General features: G+C 39.4%; 1 protein-coding gene across 4 annotated transcripts; it reads right to left on the bottom strand.

The window, feature by feature from the left end:
* Window positions 1-788: 788 nt before the first annotated feature.
* trabd (TraB domain containing) lies at window positions 789-25,280 on the bottom strand. Of its 4 annotated transcripts, none has more exons than XM_033039784.1 (11): window positions 24,777-25,228; window positions 20,708-20,811; window positions 17,005-17,058; window positions 15,354-15,429; window positions 13,889-14,055; window positions 9,476-9,616; window positions 7,889-7,999; window positions 6,717-6,856; window positions 5,411-5,583; window positions 3,857-3,968; window positions 789-2,107 (listed from the first exon to the last, which is right to left on the bottom strand). In XM_033039784.1, the coding sequence occupies exons 3-11, from the start codon at window positions 17,023-17,025 to the stop codon at window positions 1,936-1,938; spliced, it is 1,113 nt and encodes a 370-aa protein (XP_032895675.1). In that variant the 5' UTR covers window positions 17,026-17,058; window positions 20,708-20,811; window positions 24,777-25,228; the 3' UTR covers window positions 789-1,935. The 4 variants fall into 4 exon arrangements, with proteins under 4 accessions (XP_032895675.1, XP_032895676.1, XP_032895678.1 ...); XM_033039785.1 differs by having other exon boundaries at window positions 1,740-2,107; window positions 25,204-25,280; XM_033039787.1 differs by having other exon boundaries at window positions 1,740-2,107; window positions 13,889-14,052; window positions 24,777-24,971.
* Between the last annotated feature and the right edge of the window lie 1,879 nt (window positions 25,281-27,159).

Raw genomic sequence — 27,159 nt, 5'->3', positions numbered from 1 at the left:
ACAAAACTATACACCAATATGGTTAAAGTCTCAGATTCAAATCAACAGATTATGTGGCAGTTATTTTAACATGAGACGCACTTGTAATACATTCAGATTCCAAATGCAAACATGCATTTCCACTACATTATTTTCACTCTCCCCATTTCCCTGACACTTTGAATCAAAACAAAATTGTTAGATAAGTTATACCAGATATACACCAGGTGTTTGTCATACAACTTACACCCACCTCCCCAAAAGGCATCAAGGTGCACTTTACATTTCCTAAGCATTCAAAAGCTAAATAAAAACGAATTGAGCCCTTTACTTGTTAATAAAATTGCATGGTTGGTTATATCTATGTATTACCCACACAATTCCATTGCTCAGATGTAATTTGCAATTCTGACAAGGAAATTATAAATTACTTTCATTTCATTTTCTTTTCAGCACAATTGGCAATTGAGACATTCAGATGGTAATGTTTTGCTGCTGAAGGTGACACTAGATCTGCACATGTGAAGCAATAGCAGCCTAGCAAGCACCATCAAGGTAATGCTGATTCACAAAAGTGCACATAATCTACATTGTTAAGGTGAATCTTGCTACATTACTTGAATGATTTGAAAACACATTTAACGGAGGTACAAATTCAGAATAAGGTAATTTACAAGATTCAGCAAATCTTGCAAACCAAACAGCAACAAGTTATGTTTTATCACTGTCTAGAAATAAAATTGAATGTAGCATGATATAACATAAAAACACTTCAAAGTTTATGTTCCCAAGTCCAATGGATAAATTTATCTTTAATCAGATTTATGTCGGCCACGAATTGGCATTTAACTGGTTTTTAGGAAAACTACAATCACTTGAAAACAAGGCAATAGGAGTAAAGCATTAAAAGTAGATAATGTCATTTAGTTGCATTACATGGATTTAATTTCAAATGACTCAGAAAGTTGAAGCATTTGCGGGATGGAAACAGGAATTCAATCTACCAGGCAGCTGGAAACCTGCATATATATCAAGGCCAATGATGCTCCTTCATTGGAAAATTGCCCGACAATACTTAACCCGATTTGAATCTTGGAAAAATCAACCAAAGTAAGGGAAAGTACCCAGCAATTATAGGGCACTGCCTGCAAGGTGTCAATACCTTCAGAGATCTGGAGACTAAATCTAGGAAGTGGAGGGAGGGAGTGGGAAAGGGAAGAAGTCTACCCCTCTGTTTGAAATGCATTGTGAAATGGCAAACTTTCAGAGGGGAACCCAAAATAAATTGTGAATGCACGTAGGTTTTGAATGAGTGAATCATAAATAATTTTAAATACTTATTTTAATAGAATTCCACCACCTTTCAAAATAAGAGTTAGCAAATGTTTCTAAATTCTACTGGTTGCATTATCAACTGTAAACCATACAGGTGCTACCTTATGGATAATACATAAAAATCTTAAAATGTATGAGTTTTGTGCAGTTTCAGTTGTAATGGACATCTCAGATAATCACGATTGGCTCAGTGGCATCTGAACATGATTTTAAAGTAACCATAGGTCCATTGATGTTCCATTAAATGAAAATAGTAATATTGCAAAATTTCAAAATATGAATTTGTAATTTTTCTACGTTCTTCCACACCTATCCCCAAACCGATAGGCTTAAAATAGTGACTTGTGGATTAAGTTCAAGCCATTCACAGATCAGATATACTGCATTAAAATAGAGGCATTTTTTAGATAACATGGAATCAGTACATTTTATGATGTTTATTTCTTCCCACTCGCAGATGGTGTAGCTTTTCAGTGAGGAGAACGTATCCATGTTACGAATCATGTCTGATACGGAATTCAAAGTGTAAAGTAAACAAGGGAAAATACAAAGATTCCTGCATATTTTCCTTCAGCTCTTCTCAAACAACAAGTAGAAGGTCTTCAAAATGTTTTCTTTCAGTTAGAATATTTGATTTGTATATTTATGGAGGTAAGTCTGTACTAATGGCCTTGACAGCATCAGCTTAATGGTCCCTTTTCCCAAACGGTAGCAGCCATAACCCACAAGTCCAATAACAGTTGTTTTAAGGGAAAACTTCAATACTTTAGTCGCTAAAGATGGCGGAGGAATACTGTAAAATAAAAATTGGTTTATTAGTTATTCAGGGAAGATGCAAAAAAAAAAACCCGTATTTCATAATAAAGTCAACATGTTGAAAATGTACCACAAATGTTCCACTTCCCAACTTTTACATTCCTTTGTTAATATTCTCTCTACTAACTGTCCCTGGTCACCCATCAACCATCTTAATTTATTCTCGTAACAACCGTGGACTTGCCCTTAGATATTCCATTTGTCTACGTGTTCCTCTCCTGCAGAAAGGTCCCAACTCGAAACGTCACCTATCCATGCTCCCCAGAGATGCTGCCAGACCCGCTGAGTTACTTTAACATTTTGTAATTTTTGTAAACCAGCATCTGCAGTTCCTTGTTTCTATATTTTGATGTCAGAGCTTATTATTTTTTTTTAATCGAGGCTCCATGGCAATAACAATTTGGATAAGCATTCCCAATACTAGTCATGATAATAAAACCACATACTGGTATTGAAGCTCAGAACATTATTGTGATTCTATTCTGCAGAATGTTCTTTGGTTAGCCCCAACATGCCATTATGATTATGTAGTTGCCATTGACCTGCATTACTCTGGAACGTCCACTTACAATCTTTGAATGCTTTCCACCACTCCACCTCCAAGTCCCTCAGATCGGGCTGCTGAATATCTCACGGTCTAGGCACAAGCTTAGGGGCAACCGTGCCTTTGCGGTTGCAGCTCCTAGACTGTGGAACAGCATCCCCCTTCCCATCAGAACTGCCCCCTCCATCGACTCCTTTAAGTCAAGACTAAAATCTTATCTATACTCCCAAGCCTTTCCTGACGTCCACTGAGCGAGGGCTATATGTATATACGAATGTAGTTTGTATGTTTATACTATTCTTATAACAAATGTAAAGCACTTTGGCCAACGAGAGTTGTTTTTTTAAATGTGCTATATAAATAAATGTGACTTGATTTGACTTTCCTGATGAAGAAATCTACCATCATCATTTCAATCATTCCTCACTGCTGCTTCAGCCAAGCCTCTAAGTATTTTGTTAAGAGTGTCTCAAAACAAAATACTTATGAGCTTCAGGCCATACTCCCTGTACCTTCCAGTTATCTGAACCCCTCTGAATTCTGAACCCTTCTTAAATCCACTGGTCTGATTACCAACTATACTGGGAATGTTGGAAGCCTGGCTGCGGATGCTACTTGGACCCACCTTGTGGTTCCCACTGATTGGTATGGCATGCTGCTGTTCAGCTCTGCGTGATAGCTTAAAATATTGGCAGAAAGAACACTCCTCCTTTGGTCTTATACATATTAAAGATCTTTACTATATTTGAACTGCCGCAGAAACTTTGGGCGGCAACTCTGATAATTTAATTTGAAATATGAAAGGTGAACATTTGAAAATGCCTGTCCTCAATACCAAATTTTCCCTTGATCTCTCTCTTACCCTCTGTCATCCTACCCCCCCACCCCATTACAAGTCATTATAAATAAGATGAAAATGATAACTACCCAGGCATAACGTGCTGCACCTGCAGGTAATTCCTGTACTATGTTCTTGGATTCAATCTAAATTTTGGGATTCCAGTTGTATGAATATTCTCACCAAATGGTTATATTTTGAATTAACAAGGAAATTTGTTCACAAATAACAGTATTTAATCAATTCAAAATGTATGCAGACTTCTTCATAAAACAACAATTCCACGGTCTCTTATTAGAATAGTAATATTAACTCAAAACTGCTAAAAAAGAGGCAGATTTTACCTCATTATTTCTTGAATGTTTAATAGATTATTCCAGTTCTTCTCAATTCCTGGCACATGACCCATTCCAACTACTCCCACCACAACGGATGGCATTCGTTGACTGGGCTCAGCTATGGAATGAACAGAAAAATAATTTAACAAATCTCAAAATGGTAAATGCGGTGTACTTCAGTCATCAACCTGGAACGTACCTGGAAAATGTAAAACTTTAATTTATCTAGGTATATTCTAGTTTCATATTTTATGATGATTGATTCCACAGGCTATGGCCTCCTATGCTGGCTTTTGGGGCAACTTCATCACTCCTGTTCCCTATAACCTGCACTCTATCACATGCCCACCAACACCACCCTTATGCCACTCATTCTGTGCATCGAGTAATTTATGGTAAACCATTAACTTACTAAGCAGTACATCTTTAATATATGGAAGAAAGCTGGAGCATTAGGAAAATCCATGCAGTTATTAGGAGAATGTACAAACTCCAACAGAGAGCAATGGACAACAGGAACAAAGCCAGGCACCTATCCTACTTTCCAGTCAGTTATCACACACTGGAGGACAAATAAACAGCGAGAGAAAAAAATATAACCTGCTTGAAAATTAAGCAGGTCAAGCAGCATTTGTGGAGACAAAGGGATGGATGATATGCTGGTCGAGATCCTGTATCAGGACTGGGAGTGTGGAGGGAAGGTAACTGTTGTGAGAAGGAGGGGCAAGGCAGAGACAATCACTGGTGGGTGATTGCCAATGTTGGTAATATAGAGACAGATACAGCACAAATATAGGTCCTTCGGCCCAACGCGTCCATGCCAACCAAGAAACCCATCTACGCTAATCCCTCTCAATCTTTTCCATACAAAAGGTTATCCAAAAATGTATTTTAAATGTTATTACTGTATAACTTCCTCTGGCAGCTCATTCCCTATAAATACAATTTACTACCTGAAAATAGACACAAAATGTTGGAGTAACTCAGTGGGACAGGCAGCTTCTCAGGGGAGAAGGAATGGGTGAGGTTTCAGGTCGAGACCCATCTTCAGACTAGAGTCAGGGGAAAGGTAAACGACTACTCTGTGAAGTTGCCCCTCAGTTCCTATTAAATGTTTCTCCCATCACCTTAAACCTGTGTCCTCTAGTTCTTGATTCCCTCAACCTGGGAAAAAGGCTGTATGCATTCAGCCTATTTACACCCCTCATTTTATACACAGCAAAAATCACTCCTAATTCTCCATCACTCCAATGAATAAAGTCCTAGCCTATAAATGACTGTTATGCCCTACCCTTCCATTTATTCTCTCCGAGCACAACTCAGTGAAAAGAACCTACAAGACAAAATGTAGCTTCCCCAACTGGTTAAGCAACTTAGCAAGACTTAAGAGACCAAACCAAGAAGTATTTTTGTTTATACAGACTAGCAGCAAAAATTATGATGCAGACGGCTCAGTGGGGGGGGGGGGGGGGGGGGGGGCACATATTTGACTACCAAACAAATTCCAATCAGTAGATTAGAGAGTAACAGAAGCTTATCCAGGCTAGTTTGTGTGCTTACGTCCTAAAGCCAGAGGTAGTTCTAATGGCTTTGCGGCTTGCTTTAGCATATAGGCTAGGTAAACATCCCGTTCAGCAACAATGGTTCGATGAAGATCAGGAAACTCTCCGATCATTTCGGACATCATCTGTTCTAGAAGATCTTTCTGTTTGCACTTTTCTACGTCATCTTTACTGAAACAGATAAATCAATTAAAAATTAAATTAAAAACAATCAATGCTTAATTTTACACTGTTAAGTTTTGCTTCCTTGAGCAAATAAGTTGAGAAAAACTGTGTCGTCAGTTCAAAACACTTAATGCAGAATGCACGTCACAATGCATCATATTTACATTTATAATAGATATTAAACAGTTATGTCTCTAATATTGCAATGAAAACTGGAAATTAAATAGGGTGTGCATCATGGCGAGAAGCAATAAGCTATATTAACCAGGGAGTGGTAGTGGCTCCTTAAGTTTCAATTGGGTGTGCATAGATTGTGACAGAATCACGAGTAGGGAAAGCAGAGGGCTTGGATTTTGGATTAAAAAGAGAGAAAATTTGACTTTAATTGATAAATAAACAATGAGGAGTAATGGTCTTTGTTCTCCATATAAACTAAGCCTGTCCAAAAGAGTCAGTTAAAAAAAAAAAAAAGTTCCAATGGAAATAAAGGTTTATTATCAAAGTACAAAGAGAATGTGCAGATGTGCAGAACGTTGATCAGATACCAACAAAAAAAAAAAATCTGATTTGGGGAATTCGTTGCCAAGAGGATTTGAAATATATTTGGGCTTATTAGAGATTTACCAGAATTATATCAGAAAAAAAGTTATGTGGAATAAATTTGTCTACATAAATTTCCAAGAGGTTTGAATGTTCGAGCGTGATTAAGTGTTTCAAACAATTTGATGCAGAAAATAAAGCAGCTACGTACTACTTCATTTCAGAACGTGGCAAAATGTATGAAGTAGCAGTAAAACTCAAATTCTGTCAGGAGTATTATGTGACAAGGACTATGGGAGGTAAATGGAGGCAAGAAATAAAGTCACCCAACAACTAAAAGGAATGGCGTAAAAGTTTGAGGAACTGAGTTTTTTTTAAAGTGCTCCCAGGTTTATGTGTTTTATGACATTGTTCTCAATACCAATAAACTGCCCGAATATATATTCAAAATCATTTCGTCAGTTTGAATTATTTTTCATATAAATTGGCACATGACTTAGCAGAGCAGCACATCAGCACTTTTGAAATGTAAATTTACGTAATTATGAAAGCATGGCTGAAGCTTGCAAATCCATGAATTATGACATACATATTCATACCTGATGGGATCAGACAAGAAACAGAGACCCCAGGCTAATTTGACCTTCTGCCAGAGTGAAAGTGCAGCAATGGCCCTTTTAAAGGTGATAGGGATGGGCCTGTCCCCAAGGTGAAACTTACAGAAAGGCACTTTTCCAGCCTGAAACACACAATTTTTAAAATGCACGTTTCATAAGAAGTTCAATGCACAGTACAGTGGAAAATTAAGGGATTAACAATCCATACTTAAAAATGTAGATTTGGTTATGTTAAAAGTTGTTGTAAAGCAATAAGTTATGGTTTAATGTGTCATTAAAACTCTAAAGCTGGTTCAGTCCTGAAGGCGGAGTTGGATTCATGGGAGGTGCTCCTGGAGGACAGGACAGTCCTCAAACTGCATCTTGGACAATACAGCTCATCCCCTCAATGACACACTGGTCAATCTGAGGAGTACCTCCAGCAACAGACTGGTTCCACCAAGATGCAGTACAGAAAGCCACAGGAGATTCTTTTTTCCATGTGACTATCAAACTGTACAACTTCTCCCCCTTCTGTCGTGGCGTAGACTGAGACTGACTCCCCTCTCCCCCACCCAAATCTTTGCACATCCCCAATCCTTTCCACTCGTCACTTTAATGTCATGTTTCATGTATCTTGTGTGTTATGAATGTTGGCAGATCAATCTCGCTCCTGGAATAAATAAAGTTCTATCGTATCGTATTATTAAACCTTATTCTATGAGCCAGAACACTTAATATTTTCCATGTAGGAAGGAACTGCAGATGCTGATTTAAAACGAAGATAGACACAAAAAGCTGGAGTAACTCAGCGGGACAGGCAGCTGGATAGAAGGAATAGGAGACGTTCGGGTTGAGACCCTTCTTCAGACTGGTTGTTAATATTTTCTATTTCATCCAGGAGAATAGATCTTAAATCCTCGTAATCCATCTATTCGACCTAGAAAACGCTGCAACAATACTCTCCAAATACAAGGAGAGGATCATTGACATCAGTTTCCAGCTTTCCCATTAAACAGCACAAAGGCATAATCCAGATTGCTACCAGATTTGCTTCCTTGATGATGAGGTCAGATAACTTTAATATTACGTCCACGGTATTTAAATGGCATTGCTGACCACAAGAGAGACGAGTCAACTTCGAGAGGGATGAAACGGACAAGAGGAATACCCACCTCCTTGAAGGCTTCCCTGAATTCACCCCCTGGGGCCATGCCCAGCTGTTCTGTGATGTGAGCAGAGACCTTCAATAGCAGCATCTGCATCAATCCAGACATTACTCCATTCTATAAAAACAAGAATAGTTAAGTTTTAAAAATGTACAGAAAACTTTGCTAATCAATAGCTGTTTGCAGACTGTGCTAACTACATTGAGAAATTAAAACACAGTATTATTCCACACAATACAAAGGACATGTGGCCTGATCGATTTATTTATTTGGAAGAGGTTCAAAATCTCAGGCAGACAAAAACTACCGGAATGAATTCAGCGGATCAAGCAGCATCTGTTTTGGGGGTGGAGGTGGGAATTGACAGTCAAGAGGTGCTCCTCAGATTGACCAGTGTGTCATTTGGGTCATAACCCTGCATATGGACAGAGTGGTAAAAAATATAGGGACGCGAGGTGGTGGGGGAGAAAGACGGGGGCCAGTAGATGCTAAGTGCACAGAAGGAGAGGAAAGGAATAATGGCCAGTTAGAGAAGGGGGAAGTCGTGTGTTAGGGTGTTGAAAATGGGTGTTGTGGGACTGGGGCGGAGGTTGAGAGAAAAAGAACAAAAATGGGAGGTGGAGGGTGAGAAATGGCTACCTGAAATTAAGGGTTACCTGAAATTGAATAAAATCAAGATTCAATGTATAAAATCCCAGCTTTTTACAGATACATGCCCTCGCGCCCACATTTTCAAATATTAAAATGATTTGCAAATACAGATTAAATAATTCTAACCAGATCTGTGATAATGATCATATTGTCATGTTATTTTATTGTATCGATGAGAGCCATTTGGCTTTAAACAACTGAACTGATGTTCATTTGCACTGGAGAAGATTGACTGAGATATTAAAGACTCTTACTGATTTGAGGTATTAATAACCCAGATCTCAAAATAATGAGTGGGGCGTGGAGGGACGGAGGTATGAAGAGGAGGTAAAAATGAATCAGTGTGTCAAGAATTTCCATCAAAATGAAATAAGACTTCAGTAATTGAGAGATGGATGATCAGACACCTGGGAAGAAATTGATGATTTGAGGGATATTGTGAATGAATAACTTATTCTATTATTTAACTCAGAATCTATTCTCGTGTACCAAGGTGATCTTATCCAATCATGTTACTAAGTTTTGCACAATCATTTAAAAGTGAAAAAAAACTTACAGAATAGTGGCAGAGTCCTCAATGAAGAACGTTGCATGGTTTATGTGCAACATGGAACTAAAGTTTTTTAGCGTCCCAAGAGCCAAAAAGGTAGCTTAAGGCTATCAAAACGATGCTGTTCTTTCAAGTAGTACTCAAATTCAGTCCCATTACCCAAACCTCTCCCTCATAAGCATATAAAGTTGTTTTTTCAAAAACACACCCATTTGTCTCATGCTTTTTGTCTCATGCAATTTTTCTGTTTTTCATTCGGTTTCAAATTTTACAAAATCTTGCTTCCATAAATCAGCACAGGTCAAAATTAAGAATGCACAAACCAAAATTACAACCAAATGCACTTTAAACAAAAACAGAGTTGACCTTAAATTCAGACTTAAATACTGAACCTGTTTTATAGCTTGCTGTAACTTGTCCAGATTGATTTCTCTGGCTTCCTTAAGTAATGTCTTTTCATCCATTTTGAGCATGGAGACTCTGTACTGACATAGTTCTACGACCACTATATCTGGCTGCACTTCTTGAATAGTCTGGAACAAAATACAACATATTAAGCATGCCACCTACACAGTTCCCACTGTCTCAAGAAATCCCAGAACATTATAAAGGACATTTCCCACCCCGGACACTCCCTGTTTGAACTGTTGCCGTCAGGCAGACGGTACAGATCAATGAGGACAAGGACAAACAGACTCAAGAACAGTTTTTATCCCAACACTTAATGTAGCCACCAAATGGGCGCAGGTGCGCTGCATACCAAAGGGATTGTGCAATCGACAGAAGAATGTATGGTTGTGTGTTTATGCTTGTTTTTTTTCATGTTACTTATTTTAGTTGTTTGTCTCAGATATTCTCTTTTACGTATCGTTAGCTTTTAGATAATGTGTGAATGGTGCACTGAATGATTGGCATTTTTAATTTTGTTGTACATGTTTACATGTTATAATGACAATAAAGAACCTATCTATCTATCCTTCAAGAAACATTACTGCTACAGAAATATTACAAGATGGAATTTTGATACATTGAGGACAGACCAACTGGATTCAGCGAAATGCTCAAAGTGCAGAACTGCTTAACTTTTCTACACCTGGACCAAAGGATCTAAAGTGGGTGGTATCATAGATAGTGAAGATGCTTATCAAAAATCACAATAGGATCTTGATCAGCTGGGCAAGTGGGCTGAAGAATGGCTCATGGAGCTTAATATAGACACGTGCAAGGACCTTCACAGTGAATGTTAATGGTAGGGCTCTGTGGAGTGTTTTAGAGCAGAGCAATCTAAGAGTTCAGATACTTAGATCCGTGAAAGTGACAACACAGGTTGAAAGGGGGTCAAGGCAGCTGGTCTTCATCAGTCAGGATATTGAGTATAAAAGTTGGGATATTATGTTATAGATATACAACACGTGGGTGAGGCTGCATTTTGAGTATTATGTTCAGTTTTGGTGACTCTGCTATAGGAAATACGTCATTCCATCTGGAAAGAGTAAACATTTATGAGGATGTTGCAGGATTCAAGGGCCTGAGCCAAAGGAAGAGATTGGGCAAACTAGGACTTTATTCCCTAGACTCCAGGTTGATCTTATTGAGGTGTATAAAATCATGAGGGGAATAGATGCAAAACTTCGCTAATAAATATGATTATGAAAGGGTAAATACACAGTCTTTCATCCAAGGTAGGGCAATCAGGAATCAGAGAACATAGGTTTAAGGTGAGAGGGGGCAGATTTATAGGAACCCGAGGCGCAAACATTTCCACACAGAGGCTGGGATGGGTCTATGGAACAAACTGCCAGGTAGTTGGAGAAGGTAGTTGGGGGCAGATATGATACAGGCATGAGACAGGAAAAATCTGAAAAAAGAGGAAGAGAGATGGGGTCCAGGGGGCATTGCCCCTGGTAGGGTTCCAAGGGGCAACGCCCCAGGTGGGGGTAAAAGGGGCAGCGCACCCTATATGCAGACTTTTTTTGATAATTGTACCTTGAAATGACGTTTTCTTGCCTGTTTACCCTTAATTTATACTGTCATTTTTAAAATTGTACCTTAAAATAACACATTTTACTTGCCTGTCACTTCTTAATTTACACAGAAAATTTGTGATAATCATACCTTAAAAGGACACCAACTCCTTGCTTGTTTACACTTAAGTCATATTGAAAATATTTTATATTACACCTACTTCCTTGCTTGTTTACTCTAATTAGAGATAAGTATCCTTTACCATTGTATTTAAATACCAAATGAATTTCAAATCCAACTCTTAACAGTTAGGATGCAAATGATGATCCATCTACTTCAAAGATGATCATATTGTGCTACATAGCTGTTACATTGTACAGTGGACAAAATATTAACATCTCAACCTAGAATTTAAGACATTATTTGAAAATAACACTTCCCAAAATTTAAAATTAAAGATTTAATTTCTTTAATTTCTTTAAATGTATGGTAAAATTATTTTAAAAAAGGCAAATAATCTTTTATCTTCTTTTGATTACTGGACATTTTCTGATTGCCAGAATTTTCAAAGTCAGTGACTATTAAGGAATGTTAATTGCTGACTCAATGGTGAGTCCAAGGTGGAAATGCAACAATACATTGTATTGCGCGGCCAGAAGGCATCCCGACGGGCTGCGGCTGTGGACTGGGATCGCGGCCAGAGGTCTTTATCAAGACGCCGCGGTCTCGAAGCCGCCCGGACCGCCACGTAGAACCCCGGCTGGGGCCTCGCGGGTAGAATCCCGGGTCGGACGAAGCGGCCGACGGAGCCCGCGGCTGGGGCCCGGGTCGGCACCATGGAGGCATGAAGTGGGGCGTCGACAGGGGTGAGGCCTCGGCAGCGGTGAAGACTCGCGACGATGGGGCACGGCGGCGGTGCTTTACTAAATTTCAAAATCCGTGGATGCGTGGAGAAATCTCATGCCTGATGATAACAACATTAAAAAGGCATTTGGATATGTGCATGAATAGGAAAGGTTTAGAGCCATTTTGTCCAAATGCAGGCAGGTGGACTAGTGTGGATGCGGCTTCTTGGTTGGCGTGGACACGTTGGATCAAAAGGCCTGTTTCTGTGCTGTGTGACTATGACTCTAAAATGAATGTTGCAAAAGGACTTGATGCTTTAACACCAAATGCTATAAAAATTCCAATATAATTTTTTATTGATATGCTATTCCAGTCAATATTTTTGTCCTCAACACAGATTATTAGACCTTGACTTTCATGCCAACTGTCTATATTAATTTGTGCAAAATTACACCTATACACAGACTACATTAGATTTTGAACCTGTGCAACTTGTTTTTGTTATCTATCCAAGGATCAGATTAGAGCAAAGTCAATGGAATACAAATGTTCAAAATGATTTGATTTTTCCTATATTGGTATCATACACACATAAGTTTCCAATTTTATGGAAACAAGTCTTTTGGCGATTCATATTGAGTGAACGTTTGCAGCTGCTGTTGGGGTTTTCATTTTCTCCCCAAGCTTTATGTTAGCTAAATAGGAAATCAAGAGTGCTTTTTAGTCATTGACAGGCTATTCAATTACATGAAAGTCTGTCAAAGGTTCCAATTTTGCCCCGAGCCAGGATCCATTTCTTGCAGGGACTCCTCCATCAGGTGAAAACCAAAACAATTTTCTCAATTCTTTGCCCCCACAGCCTTCTGTGGCAAAGAATTCCACAGATTCACCACTGTCTGACTAAAGAAGACAGTAATGACATAGTAAATTAAAAAATAATATCCTGGTATGTCTACTGCTTTTTTAGAGCAGTGAATGCAAACAGGATACAAAATAGGTCAGAGTGTAGTACTGTTCAGGTCACAATGATTTCATGAACTGATTAGGCTATATATCTGATAAACTGATTAAAATAACGTCATGAAATTATACGAGTTAAACAATGTACTGTATATTTCAACCAAATAAATACCCCAAAGTTGATTAAAAAGTTAAATACAAATAACACTCATACCATCTTGACACTTGCTACTCGCAATCAAAAATATACTTTTCTAAAACCAAGGTAGTATCACATCTCAGAACAAAATCATTTCAAAAATATTCTAATTTTTGCTACATTGCAAACTCAGCGTATTTCAAGTTTAATAAATTATTTATATCATACAAGCTTACTTCCAGGAACAGTTGTCAGTAAAGAATATGAAAACAAACTTTCGGTATGACTAAATTGAGACTATAATTCAAAATCAAAACTACAGCATACAGCAGAACAGGCCCATCAGCTCACAATGTCTGTGCTGAACATGATGCCAAGATGAACTAATCTCATCTGCTCACACACGATCCATATCCCTCAATTTCCTGCCTATCTAAAAGCCTCTTAAATGCCACAATAGGATGTGCCTCCATCACTATCCATGGCAGCACATTCCAGGCATCCAACAAAAATCTGTCCACAGTTCTCTTTTAAAATTTGCCCTCTCATCCTAAGGCTCTGCCGTTTATGCTTTGACATTTCAATGGGAAAAATGTTCTGTCTATCAATCTATGATTATTACTGTGATTATTCTCATTAAAAATGTTACATTAATAAACCACTGACCGAAAACTAAGTGAAAAATCAACGCTGAAGGGTGATGGAACCTTCTCTAACCTCCAAAGCCCTCAATGCACAATACCGTCTACCGAAATTAGTTTTTGGCCTGAAGATTGTTTTACATTAAATTAGGCTTAAACATATTTGGGTCCTACAATGTTAATGCTTCAATATTCTTGTACATAATTTAAACCTGAACACGTTTTCCTAAATTTATTATTTTTTTCATTTTTACCTTCACAACATCGTTTCTGCTACTCTCGCTAAAGTGGGCTGTGCCAACCAGGTACACCTTACAACCATCTTCTGTGCTGAGTTCAGTGACAGTGTCTGGTAGATTTGGCTTCCCCTGCCTTTTTCGCATCTTCATTTCCCACAAAAGTTTAAAAGCATCTTCATCTGCTGTAAAGAAATAAATATGTTACAATAATTCACAATAGCAAATGGAGCTAATTAGTTATGTCAATTAGCACAATAATAACTTTAAAGGATTCTAATATTTTCCTTCCTCTAATACAACAGTACAGCACAAGAACAGGCCCCTTGGCCACGATATCTATGATGAACATGATACCGAGACCGTCTCTTATCTACCTGCACATAACAATATCTCTCCAATCCCTACATATCCATATGCCTATCCAAAAGCCTCTTAAATGCTTCAATCACCAACCCTGGCAACGCATTCCACACATCTCCTTTAAACTTTGCCCCTCACAAATGCTCTCCTGTATTTGAGTTTTCCATCCTGGGAAAAAGGTTTTGACTGTGGACCATATTTATGCCCTTTATACACTAATTAAATAATCCACAAAGTTAGCATTTTTATCAATGAAAAAAAAAGACAATAGACTATGGCTTGTTGAGCTTACTCACGGTTCACTGAGAACATGACTGACAGCAACTCTACACTCCTGCCTATCCTCAAAAACCTTTCACCTCCTTCCTTATCAAGAACCTATCATCTTCATCTTCAAAATATTCAGACACTGCTTCCAGGTTTTCTGAAGCCTCTCAATCCTCGGGAAAGAAAATACAATTTATACGTCTTAAATGGATTCCATTTTATTTTTAAACAATGATTCTTATTTTTAGATTTTCCCAGAAAAAGAAACATGCACTTCATACCCACCCTCAAGATTCATTGAAATGAAGCCACTTCTCACTTTTCTAAACTCCAGAGAATCGGTCTAGTCTGTACAAACTTTCCTCATAAGACTACCTGCCCAATCCAAGTATGCCACGTAAACCTTCTCCGAACTGCTTCCAACAGATTTACATGCTGCCTTAAATCAGGAGACAAACACTGTGCAAACAGTCATAGTATTCCAACAGTTGTCTCGCCAATGCCCTGTTACTGAGGCATAACGTTCCTGCCTTTACTGGATTCCATGCAAATTACTGAAAGCAGTTTGTTAAGCTTTACTGATTACTTCATGTACTTGGACATACATCTTTTGCAAATCATGCAATTGGATATCCCACTGCAACCTCTTACCATTTAAATAATCTGCTTCTCCGGTATATGAAGTATATGTTACATCTCATATTTTAAGTACCACTATTTAAGAATAATGGATTATCCTAAAGGGACAGTACAGCTCACAAGAGGCGACCACAATAAAAACCCTCTGTGATATTACATGCAATTACTTTCATTCTTAATTTTTTTAAATTATCAATTAATACAAAAGGCTTACACAGGTTTTGTGGAATATCGGACATATTGTGTGAATCATCGTCAAATACTGCTGATGGCGTTGGGCTTGCATCTGCCTAAGGATGAAAAAGTGTTTTTTAAATTGTTTTAAGTTTATAAAACAATTTTCAGTTTCAGTTACATTAAACACAGTAGGCATTCTGGCAATAAGAAAATCACACATTACATGGTTTAATATTTACAACAAAATATTAATATTTAGTTTTTTCTTTTAATATTGGTACGTTTTGAAGTCCAATTTCCTCAAATACACATTTACTGCTACCCGTACCAGGTAGATGGTACGTCATTATGTACCATCTACTAATATTACTATTAGAAAGCTTTATAGTGAAGGATTAAATTAGATATTGTGAAAAGGACAAAGGCGAGGTCTTGTGAGACAAATGTGGATTGGAGGATCAAGCATTAAGTTACCACATCTCATACATATCACCCTCAAAGTCAAAATCCAGTGATTTATTTTGGTGTGGGAAATTAATAATGCCTTGTCTTGGGCATTATTGTTGTTACACTATCAGATCTAAGCATGTTTTTCAAAATATATTACACATAGGGGTAACATAATCAGGCACAATTTATAGCCATATTTTAAACAGCTTTTTTTGCAGCAGCTTTGCTCCAGCTTGGGAGACATCTTGTTAAAATGATCCTCTTCATTATCCGGTCTCTAATCCTTTGGAATTTTTCTACTTGGCTGCTCATCACAATAAATGCACTTGCACTCACAGGACATCTACATTCTTTTCTGAGTCCAGACACATTCCAAAAAAACTAGCTGGAAGACAAGTCATTAATGAGCTTGCTGCGTGATAAAACTTCTGAATAATTATGCCTTTCACTACAATGTTTTTCTGCAATTCTCTTATGTGCTTTATGTTCCTATCTGCACTCAAATGTGCTGGCACACCTCTGTACTGATTCTTTGTATTTGATGATACTTTCAAAATTTCATACATTAAAAAAGATTGTCTGAACAAAAAGCTCAAAGTCTACAGCCAAATTAAAAAGCACTAATTTAGCCATACTGGCCCTACCTAGGCCCTCCCAACACATGATTTACAGGCAACCTGTGCGTACGAGCAAGCTCCCATATTAAATTCAAACGAGAACCAATCTTGAAAATAAAAAACTGTTTGCATGTAACCTCCCCTCAGTAATCAGATGATGTCTCTTAAGAACACCAGCTGCCAGTTTCACCGGGCAAGGCCACTTAAGAGACTTCCATTGGAAATTGACAAACATTTGCTTCTACTGATACTTGTGCAATAATACTCTTAATACTTCAAGCACACTGACCCACCACCAGGCCTGCGACATCTATATTTTGTACCATTGTAACAAGGCTGGGGAAGATGGCGATTAATTGTTCATGTTAATTGGCCTTCATCAACACCATTCACTAAAATGCTGTGGAGGCACAGTTACAATATCAAGCAACGTATTTTCTGCCTAATGGTTTTACGTAAAAACAGAACCTATCCAAAATGAGAGGATAACAGTAATCAATTCATGCACAGTCACCTGAAATCAAACACAACCAATTTAAACTAAAAATTAACTTTCCCACCTAAAATGTATGCAAATACCGTTAAAACAAAAGATGGAAGAAAATTACATAAATGACTTACGTTGTGCTGGTCTTCCTCCATCCCTGGATTACTCCTCAGTCACACAATAGAAATCTGTTGGACGGACAAGAACAATTAATTAATTTATAATCAGCTATTGTGGAGGAATGTCTTAATTTGAGCATTGCAAAATTGCAATAATAAGGTATGATTGAGTATTACGAACTAAGATGCATACTGAAAACAAGCATTTTCTTTTCTCATCACACTTGTGGACTTGGCTCAAATTAAACTGAGAATACAAAAAAAAAACATTCTCCAGTGCTGGAATAACTCAGTGGGCCAGGCAGCATAAGACTGAAGAGCAGAACTAGGCCATTCGGCCCAACTCCACCATACAATCACAGCAAATCTATTTTTTCCTTCTCATAGGGTTTCCTCCCATAGACATAGGGTGATTTCGGGAGGATATGGATAGGTGACATTTTGGGTCAGAACTCTTCTTCAGACTACAATCTACTATCAAATGCCGAGTTACTTGAAAACTCTTATTTTTGTAATCCAGTATTGCAGTTCTTTGTGTCACTATGTGAGAATACGGTTTAAGGGAATTGATGCATTCACAAACAGTGAATTTGTCCAACACACACACATGCATAGAGAGTTGAACTGAGTTTAGAAATTGTAAATTTCTGAACTCTCAGTTCAGTACACAAACCAGCATTCAGTGTGGACCTTTCATTTCAGAAGCCATTTGACAATCAACTATTATCTGGTAATGATAACCACAACATTACCAATAACCACTATGTCAATTTCTAATTTACTGAATTTAAACGCCACAATTGCCAACATGGGATTCCAACATACTCCAAGCCTCTTGATCACCTATCCATTGTCTCCAGATGTACTGCCTGACTTGCTGAATCATTGGATTGTTAGTCCAAGCCTCTAGATCACCTACCCATTTTCTCCAAATATGCTGCCTGACCTGCTCAGTTACTCCAGTACTTGGTGTCTACTTCTAGATCGTAATCCAGTAATTTAACCACTCCACCATTATGGTACTGCCAATTATGGAGCTAATCCAAAATTAGATTTCTGTACATAAAAGCACAAAAACAGATAGAGGCATATAGTGATACAGTGTGCTAACAGGCCCTTCGGCCCAACTTGCCCACACTGGCCAACATGTCCCAGCTACACTAGTCCCACCTGCCAGCATTTGGTCCCTATCCCTCCAAATCTGTCCTATCCATGTACCTATCTAACTGTTTCTTAAATGCTGGGATAGTTCCTGCCACAACTACCTCCTCTGACAGCTTGTTCCATACATCCTCCACCCTTTGTGTGAAAAGGTTACCCCTCCGATTCCTATTAAATCTTTTCCCTTTCACCTTAAACCCATGTCTTCTGGTCCTCGATTAACCTACTCTGGGCAAGAGACTGTGCATCTACCTGATCTATACCTCTCATGATCTTGTACACCTCTGTAAGATCACCCCTCATCCTCCTGCGCTCCAAGGAATAGTCTCACCCTACACATCCTCTGCCCATAGTTCAGACCCTCTAGTCCTGGCAACATCCTTGTAAATCTTCTCTGTACCCTTTCCAGCTTGACAACATGGATGGAGAAGGAAAAGCAATGACCATTATATACAGCCTGCCATCAGGCCTCTAATCGTCAAGTTAAATATTTCAGGCCATAGAATTTTTAAGAGCAATAGAACGTTAGGAAAAATGTATTTTGATAAATGGCAATTGGACAAGGATGATTAACTTGTAAACTGGATAAAGATTCAGTTCAGTTTGTCACGTGCACCAAGATAGAGTGAAAAGCTTTTGTTGCGTGCTATCCAGTCAGCGGAAAGACAATACATGATTACCAGTGAGCCATTTATAGTGTATAAAAATGTTGCTGTAGGAGTAGAGATTTAAGAGTGTGGAGCAATTTGACTATGTGATTGTAGATCTGCTTCTGTGGCTAGCATGCAAATAATTGCCAGGGTTGGGCACCAGCTTCAGAAAAAGCAATCGGCATGAGCCTCTGACAAACATTATGTGATGCATGACAATCCATGAGCATGGTGACAGAGAACCATGGAGCAAAAACAAGTTGCAATTAATTAAGTGTTTCAAATTTTTTTATATGAGTTTTGGAACAGGGAAACAAACCCTATTAGGATTGCACATTGAAAGAAAAACAGCAGCAAATATTTGCAAATGAAGCATTTCAATGGGGTGGAGAAGCAAAAGATTTTAAAGAAAACCATCCATTTTTATCTATTCCTGGAGGAACAGAATTGAATAGTTGATAATATGTCAATAATGCATTGAACCGCATCGCATTTTACAAAAAGAAAAATAATTCATGGATAATACCAGAATCACACGGTTATATCAAATCAGCAAAGGTTGAACATTTGGGGTTTCAATTCTTTTGAAAAACAATCGAAGGCCAGAAAATGATCAAAAGAGATCTAAAGTTATGATTGAAGGTACACAAAATTGCTGGAGAAACTCAGCGGGTGCAGCAGCATCTATGGAGCGAAGGAAATAGGCGACGTTTCGGGCCGAAACCCTTCTTCAGACCAATTAAAGTTATGATTGGTTTTGATACAGGTGTGATTCATCCCACCGGGGAAAAGGCAAAAAAAAATGGCAGTGATAATGCAAGAGTAATTGAATGGAGACATGTATCATGATAATTAGAAACTTGTTCACCAACAGAGTGATGGGAATGTGAAATCCCTATTAAAACACAAATTAAAAAAGTTGGGGAGGATTAGAGGAAAGAGATGATTGTTGTCTACATTTTCCCTTCTGCTCTGCTATTTAGAACACACTGGTTTCTACCTCAATGAAACCTCATCAAACCAAAGTGATGACTCTTTCTCTTTCTATAAATAGTATCAGCTGAGCATTTCCAGCATTCTCTGCTTTTATTTCCAGTTTCTAGCACCTGCACTATTTTAGATCTTGAGGAGCTAACAGTCATACTATGGTTTCTCTTTTCATTGGCCAACTTATTGATTATGAGATTCCTCATATTCCTTCTGGTCAGGTGGCATTCCTTTGACATTTGTGCAAGCAAATGAAATTTCCACTGCACTTTTAATGCCAACGGAGAGCAGATCCAAAGAATTCCATTGCTGCTATGATACTAAAGAATTATTATTAAAAAGGGTAAACCACAGACAAACTCCTTCTGGTTCAGAAGCATGTCCCGAGGCCAGTAGAACAGTATGCAGTCTGGTCGTTTGGAGAATTTATCAAAGTAATGAATAATTTGTTTTTTTAAAAGATGCCAAATACAAGCACAGGTTTTTTGCTCCAGACTTTTAAATCTCGTTCCCAAATTCATTAATTATGATTTCTCAATTAAATTTACTTCACGTAGGAACAAATTAAAGTTTACAGAACATTGCACAATCAAGTGCCATTAGTTGAAACAAGATCTTTTTTAAACAGCATTAGAATTCAAGGGATCTGATGCATAAACAGACATCCAAAACATTCCCTGCATGATTCATGGTATGTAACTTTTTACATATTTTACATATTACATACAAGTAGAGTTGGTGGGTGGAGGAAGATTGGTAAGGCAGCTGTTATTTCATTGGTGAGGATTAGGCTCTTAAATACATTTAAGAATGAATTTATGCCTCAATGGTTTGCAAACATGTATAATTTTAAACATTTTTAAAACATTAATTTCAGTCAGAATAATATTCAACAGAAGGTGATGCAAAGCAATACTTACTACACCTAGCACACGCAAATTTCTCCAGGTGCCGTAAAGATGCCACCGAAACAAGTGGATACTGATAGTGGCAGACGTGAAGCCTCATCACCATCGGTATTATTCTACAAATAAGAAAATCCAATACAATTTCTGGAGGAATCCCATCTGTGGTTTTATGATCAATCAAACCACACAGCTTTGTAAAGACCCAAGCCAGTTCTGAATTAACATGTAGTCATTTGTTGAACTATCCTTTCTGAAGGATTACAATGTATTTTTCCCATTTTCTAACAAACAAAATAAAGGAGTCACTCTGGCACCACATGCTAGTGAGAGTAGGAATAGAAGGACAGTACAGATGAATGCATGGCTGAGAAGCTGGTGATCAGGGATTCTGAGAGATAGAATATACATGCATTTGGAAAGTCAAAGACTAATTAAGTATAGCTGGCATAGCTTTCTATGTGGAAAATCATGTTTCATCAAATTGATGAAGGATTTCGATGAGGTGACCAAAACGATTAATGAGGACAATGCAGTCAATGTCTACATTTAGAGAAATGTAAATGGCTCGAAACAGTTAGAGACATGTTTTGTCTCTAAATAGTCTTTGTTTAGTCTTTAGCAAGGCCTTTGACAAGGCATTGTATGGTTGGCTGGTCTGGAAGGTTAGATCACATGAGATACTGGCTGTGCTAGCCAATTGGACAACAATTTTGATTGAAGGCAAGAAATAGAGTGGTGGTTAAGGGGTTTTGTTCCAAATTAGAGGCCGGACAGGTAAAGTGTTGCAAGGGTCCACTGTTGATTTTTATTTATATTAGCAAGTTGGATGTGAATGTAAAAGGCATAGCTTGGGTATTTCATTTTGGGAAAACAAGTGAGGGTAGGACTTGCATACAAAGTGGTAGGGCCTTGGGGAATGAGAGACCAGGGGGGTACAGGTATATATAGTTCAATTTAGATGGCAATACAGGTGAACAAGGTGGTTAAGGCAGCATTTGGCATGCTTGCTTCTGTAGCATCAGGGTACTGAGTGGCAGTGGTGGTATGCGATGCTACACAAGACGCTGGAAAGGCCACATTAGGCGCAGTGTGACAGTTCTCGTCGTTGGAAGGTTGCAAAAGAAAAAAGGGATGTTACTGCGTCTTTTGGGTTCTAGCTATAAGGAAAGACAGAATATTTTTTCCTTGAAGCGCAGGAGGCTGAGGGATGAGTTTATAGAAGTATATAAAATTGTGAGGGGCTTGGATAAGGTGAATAGCCAGTCTTTACCTCAGGACAGGAGTGTAAAAGTGGAGGGCACAGGTTTAAGGCGCGAGGGGAAAACATTTAAAAAAAGAGACAGGCGGGTGGGGGCAGGTTTATTCCAAAGAGACCCAAGGGGTGCCTTTCCCCCCATATAGATGGTTGAGGGAACATGGAACAAGCTGCCCGAGGATGTGGTAAAGGATGGTATAATTACAACTTTAAAAATACACTTAGATATGTACATGAATAAGAAGAGTTTGTTTGGATAATGACCAGGCATAAGCAAGTAAGACTAGGTTGGTTAGGTAACTTGATCTGCATGGACAAGTTGGGCCAAAGGGTTTTAACATGCAAAATGAACACGCTTCTGAAGCTCCATTTACCATTTAAATAATCGTAAACTTGCATCTCAGTAAAATTGATTTCCAAACGCATTGAGAGTTTACGATTATTTAAATGGTAAATGGAGCTTCAGAAGCGTTTTCATTTTGCATGTTAAAACCCACCCGAGAACCATGGGCGATTTTGCAATTTTACTGACGGATTTCTAACTTTTAATACTTTTCATCTAACAAATGAATAAAGATAAAAAGTCAATAATGCCACTTTTGATGAAATGCAGTGAGCAAACGCGATAATTCCCGATATTTTGGATCTTTAAATCTCCAAGAAAAAAGTCCGCAATCAACTTCCGCCTTTTTTACACCTTCAGCTCCCTCTTGTATTTACCTTAGTTTCTATCTTTTTTTTGGACTGTAAATTTAGGTAGCTGTTCCTCGCGGTCACCCCGACTGGCTCACTTAATTGCAGCTCAAAACCTGGCCGTTTTCGATGTTTTTAACGGGTGTGAAAGTGCGTGTTTTCCCATTCACTAACATGTACCGGAAGTGACGCTTGTCCCCCAGTTAAAATTTTCGGTCACGTGAGTGGGGATTTACGCTCCAGTGACCTTTCGTGAAATCACCCTATAAGTGACGTGTCAGGTCGAGACCCTTCTTCAAACTTTCATTACCCTTTCCCCTGAAAGTCTGAAGAAGGGGCTCAACCCGAAACTTCACCTATTTCTTTTCTCCAGAGACGCTGACTGACCCACTGAGTTATTCCAGGCATTTGTGTATCTATCTTTGGTTTAAACCAGCATCTGCAGTTCCTTCCTACACATTCTGACCATCTAGTTCTTTTACATTTCCATGTTTATACATTCTAGTCCAAACATGGAGAATGGAAAATTAAACTCATAAGCAGCTGGAACTCAGGCTCATCCTTTATACGGAATAGAGTGCGACAAAACAATCACTCACTCCGAGTTAGGTTTCCCTACTATGTGAATAATTCTATTCAAACCACGATAGTCTCTTCCAGAGTTTCCACTTGTGTGTCATTTTGATTCCCCATCGCATTTTCACTCTGATCTTTCTGCCTTTGGCTTCTCATTGTTCCAATGAAAGCCTATGCAAGCTTGAGCATGGTTCTCATCTTCCCGAGATCATGATATAATCCTCAGGATTCAACACCAAATTCAACAATTTCAAATATTCAACCTTGCTGATGAAAGATCAAGTTGTAACATCAATCCAGTTGTGTTCTCTCTCACATACCAATACAATGTGTAGTTCAGTCTGTCTCAATTGCTATGCTGTACTAAATACTTGTCTCGACCCGAAATGTCACCCATTCCTTCTCTCCTGAGATGCTACCTGTCCTGCTGAGTTACTCCAACATTTTGTCTATCTTCAGTGTAAACTAGCATCTGCAGTTCCTACCTACGCACTAAATATTTTCAGTTTAAAAAAAATCAGTTTACTTAAAATAAGAGGTTCTGTCAGACTTGTAGATTATCTTTGGTTGACAGAGTAGGAGGGATACTGCGGGGGGGGGGGGGGGGAACTTTCCACAGAAACCTCTGATTAAATCCCAATTATTTGAGATTAAAGTATGTTCCCAAACTCTGATGAACGATTCTTACCCAGAAACTTTAACAGTGCAGCCTGACCCAGATTCTTCCAGCATTGTTTTATTTCACATTGCCGCCATCTGAAGTTTTAGTGCTCCTATTGATTGCTCCCATTTCTGCTTATAAATGTATCATAGCTCTAAATTCATCAAATTCAAGCTCATTGATCTATTACTTGGGACCTAGTGAATATTCTTTTAGATTAATTTAACTATATCATTCTATGCTTTTAGAATGAGCAATTTCAAATTAAATACATTGCAGAAATTTGATGCGACTGTGGTTGCTCCTAAAAAGGTAGAACTTAACATTGTGCAAATCAATCATGGCGCAAGAGGAATATGATAAAGGAAACCAAAACATATGCAAGTAAGCTGACAACATTCAAAAGTCAAAATTTATGTTTGCAATAATAGAAAATAGAGCATACTATACTTAAATAAAAAAAGTAATATCTACAATATCTACATTTAAATAAAAATGTTAAGCAGCTGTATGAGACAGTTATGCCCTGGAGAGTGAGACTAAACATAGTTGACACATAGTCACTTTTCGCCTCATTCAGCTTCTTTGTTGTCGAAGGGACAACATCATCAAAAGTTTGTCGTTGTTACAATTTAAAATATTACACATATAAATCTCAACACATTACCACCATGTGAAATTTATCATTGGGTTTTTTTTTTAAATGTAAAGTTTTACAAATACATCACCAGACAATCAACGAATAATTACGTATCGCCGGAAATCATTGAAATAAACTTTTTTTGTCCGTTTCACAAGAAATTTGTGGAAGTTTATACTTGGATCAAACCTGCTGCTGACGCCCACCATATGGTTAAAATAAAACGCTCTTCACACACTTGAGAAACATTGATTACCTCCCATATCGATTCCACCGCAAGACTAGGGCACTGTTAGTTATTATTAGTTGTGGGATAAATCACAGGTAACCGTGGACATTTGCAGACGACTGGAGACTTCGAAGAGACGGCGAGTCACAAAGAAAGTGCCACTGGAATTGAGGGAGCGCTCTGCCAGAAGCTCCACGGCACCGTAACGCGAAGCACGCTGGGAGATGGAGTCACGCGCATGGGCGTTTCACCCGCGACCAGCGGCCGATGGTGAGCCGGTGGAACTACAACACCCAGCGGCCCCCGCGGCGCCCGGTCATGCGCAGACGTGCCCACTCCTCGCCCAGGCGGGCGGGCGGACGCCAGGCCTCAGGCTCCGCGGCCACGCGCTTACTCATCGCCAGTGGTGGCGGTGACGGTGACGAGCCGCGCGGAAACGCTGGCGGGGACCCACCTCTGACGATGATCCTCGCTGGATTCCCTGACGGGGAGGGGGAGCGCAGGCGGCGAGGCCCCACGCATGGCAGCAGCAACGGGATCGGGACCCCGCTCCTGTATGACGTCACTCCCAGGCCTGATCCGTCCCCCCCCTCTCCCGGCACAAAGTTGCTGCTGCTGCAAAAGTGTGTAGGAAGCAAGTGCAGATGCTGCTTTACACCGAAGATAAACACAAAATGCTGGAGTAACTCAGCGGGACAGGCAGCATCTCTGTGGAGAAGTCTGAAGAAGGGTCTCGACCCGAAACGTCACCAATTCCTTCTTTCCGGAGACGCTGCCTGGCCCGCTGAGTTACTCCAGCATTTTGCGTCTGTCTTGCTGCTGCAAAGCCCAGCCTTTCACACCAATGTGTTTTGTGTATCTTTTACATCAATGCTTATTTCCAACGGCTTGCAATTTGGAAACCAATGGACTGGTTGTGCATTATTAATAATTATTTGCTTACTGCACTAAGATGGCTTTTGGGGTATGTGTAGGAAGGTACTGCAGATGCTGGTTTAAACCGAAGGTAGACACAAAAAGCTGGACTAACTCAGCGGGACCGGCAGCATCTCCGGAGAAAAGGTCAAAGGGTCAAAACCTTTCTTCAGACTGAGAGTCATGGGAAATGGAAACGAGAGATATAGACGGTGATAAGAGATATAGATCAAATGAATGAAAAATGTAACGATGATCAAGGAAACTACCTTCTGATTATTTCTCTTCTGATTATTAGCTCTTCTGATTATTTCAATGTTGTAAAACATTGTTCGGCAGAAACAGTAGTGCTTGTTCTTGTGATGTCTTGTTCTATTGTTCTGATCATAAGTTTTCAGTCTAGTGTGGATAGAAATTCCACCCATGTTTTCTGAAGTAGCGCCATCTGATTTTTAACACCAATCTGGGACGTCAGGATGGTGCCTTGCATTAGCATCCCGCTGTACGGTGGCTGTAACTGCCGAATATTTCCAGCATTGTACTGCTTATATTTGTTTGACTCCTGGAATATACCGTAAACTACAAAATAAAGTGCATATCTACCCATCAATCCAGCAGAAGAGGCTGAATAGCAGTTTGTGAATCATCACCTTGTTTGTGAACCCGTGACGTGTAACGGAATGTGTGGTCAACACTGTAGGAAGGAACTGCAGATAGACACAAAAAGCTGGAGTAGCTCAACGGATCAGGCAGCATTTCTGGAGATAAGGAATAGGTGGCATTTCGGATAGAGACACTTCTTCTGACTGCTATCTAGTCTGAAGAAGGGTCTCGACCCGAAACGTCACCTTGTAGCGGCACCTGCTGGTGCTCTATTGAACCCTGCGGTCGGAAGCCGCGCGCACGTGACTCTGGGACGGATCGTGTTTTCGCGCGGTTACCGCCAAATTGGTGACTCTGACAAGTCTAACCGTTGTTAGACGTTGGAACATGCAGGATAATTATTTTCCCACCGGCACCCAACAGGACTCGGTGAGCCTTCGGCTTCCTCCGTTTTGGCCTGATCAGCCACAGGTTTGGTTTGCACACGTCGAGGCGCAATTCCACGTGGTGAGGACCCTACCACAAGAATTGGCCTCCAGTTTGCTGCCTTACCTGAGGGACCCACCTGCGACGGCCAAGTACGAAGGCCTCAAGGCCCTGTTGCTGCACACCTTCAGACTCAATCGTCGAGACCGCGCAACACGAGTCCTGCACATGGACGGTATGGGTGACCGAAGACCCTGGATGGCCCGGATGCTGGCCCTGATGGATGATCATCACCAAGGCCTGGTGATTAACCCTGTGAAGTTCCAGGTCGGCCTGCGCTCCATCTCCTTTTCGAGCAGGCTTTTCTCGAGCAGGTGCCCGATGACGTCCGTCTGATGCTCGCTGGAGCTGATTTCAACGATCCCAACAGCTCACAGAGAGGGCCGACGAACTGTGGACCAAGAGG

The sequence above is a fragment of the Amblyraja radiata genome, chromosome 21 (assembly GCF_010909765.2).
Source record: "Amblyraja radiata isolate CabotCenter1 chromosome 21, sAmbRad1.1.pri, whole genome shotgun sequence".
Lineage (NCBI taxonomy): Eukaryota > Metazoa > Chordata > Chondrichthyes > Rajiformes > Rajidae > Amblyraja > Amblyraja radiata.
The sequence above is the reverse complement of the archived record's forward strand: the minus strand, read 5'-3'. Positions and strand labels throughout refer to the sequence as shown.

Coding starts and splice junctions, on each gene's coding strand:
- trabd (XM_033039785.1), bottom strand. CDS start 17,025: ATGGAGGAAGACCAGCACAAC. Junction 9,617..13,888: donor GCAGAAACGATGTTGTGAAG/GTAAAAATGAAA, acceptor ATTTTGTTCCAG/ACTATTCAAGAAGTGCAGCC. Junction 5,584..6,716: donor TTCTTGTCTGATCCCATCAG/GTATGAATATGT, acceptor TATCTGTTTCAG/TAAAGATGACGTAGAAAAGT.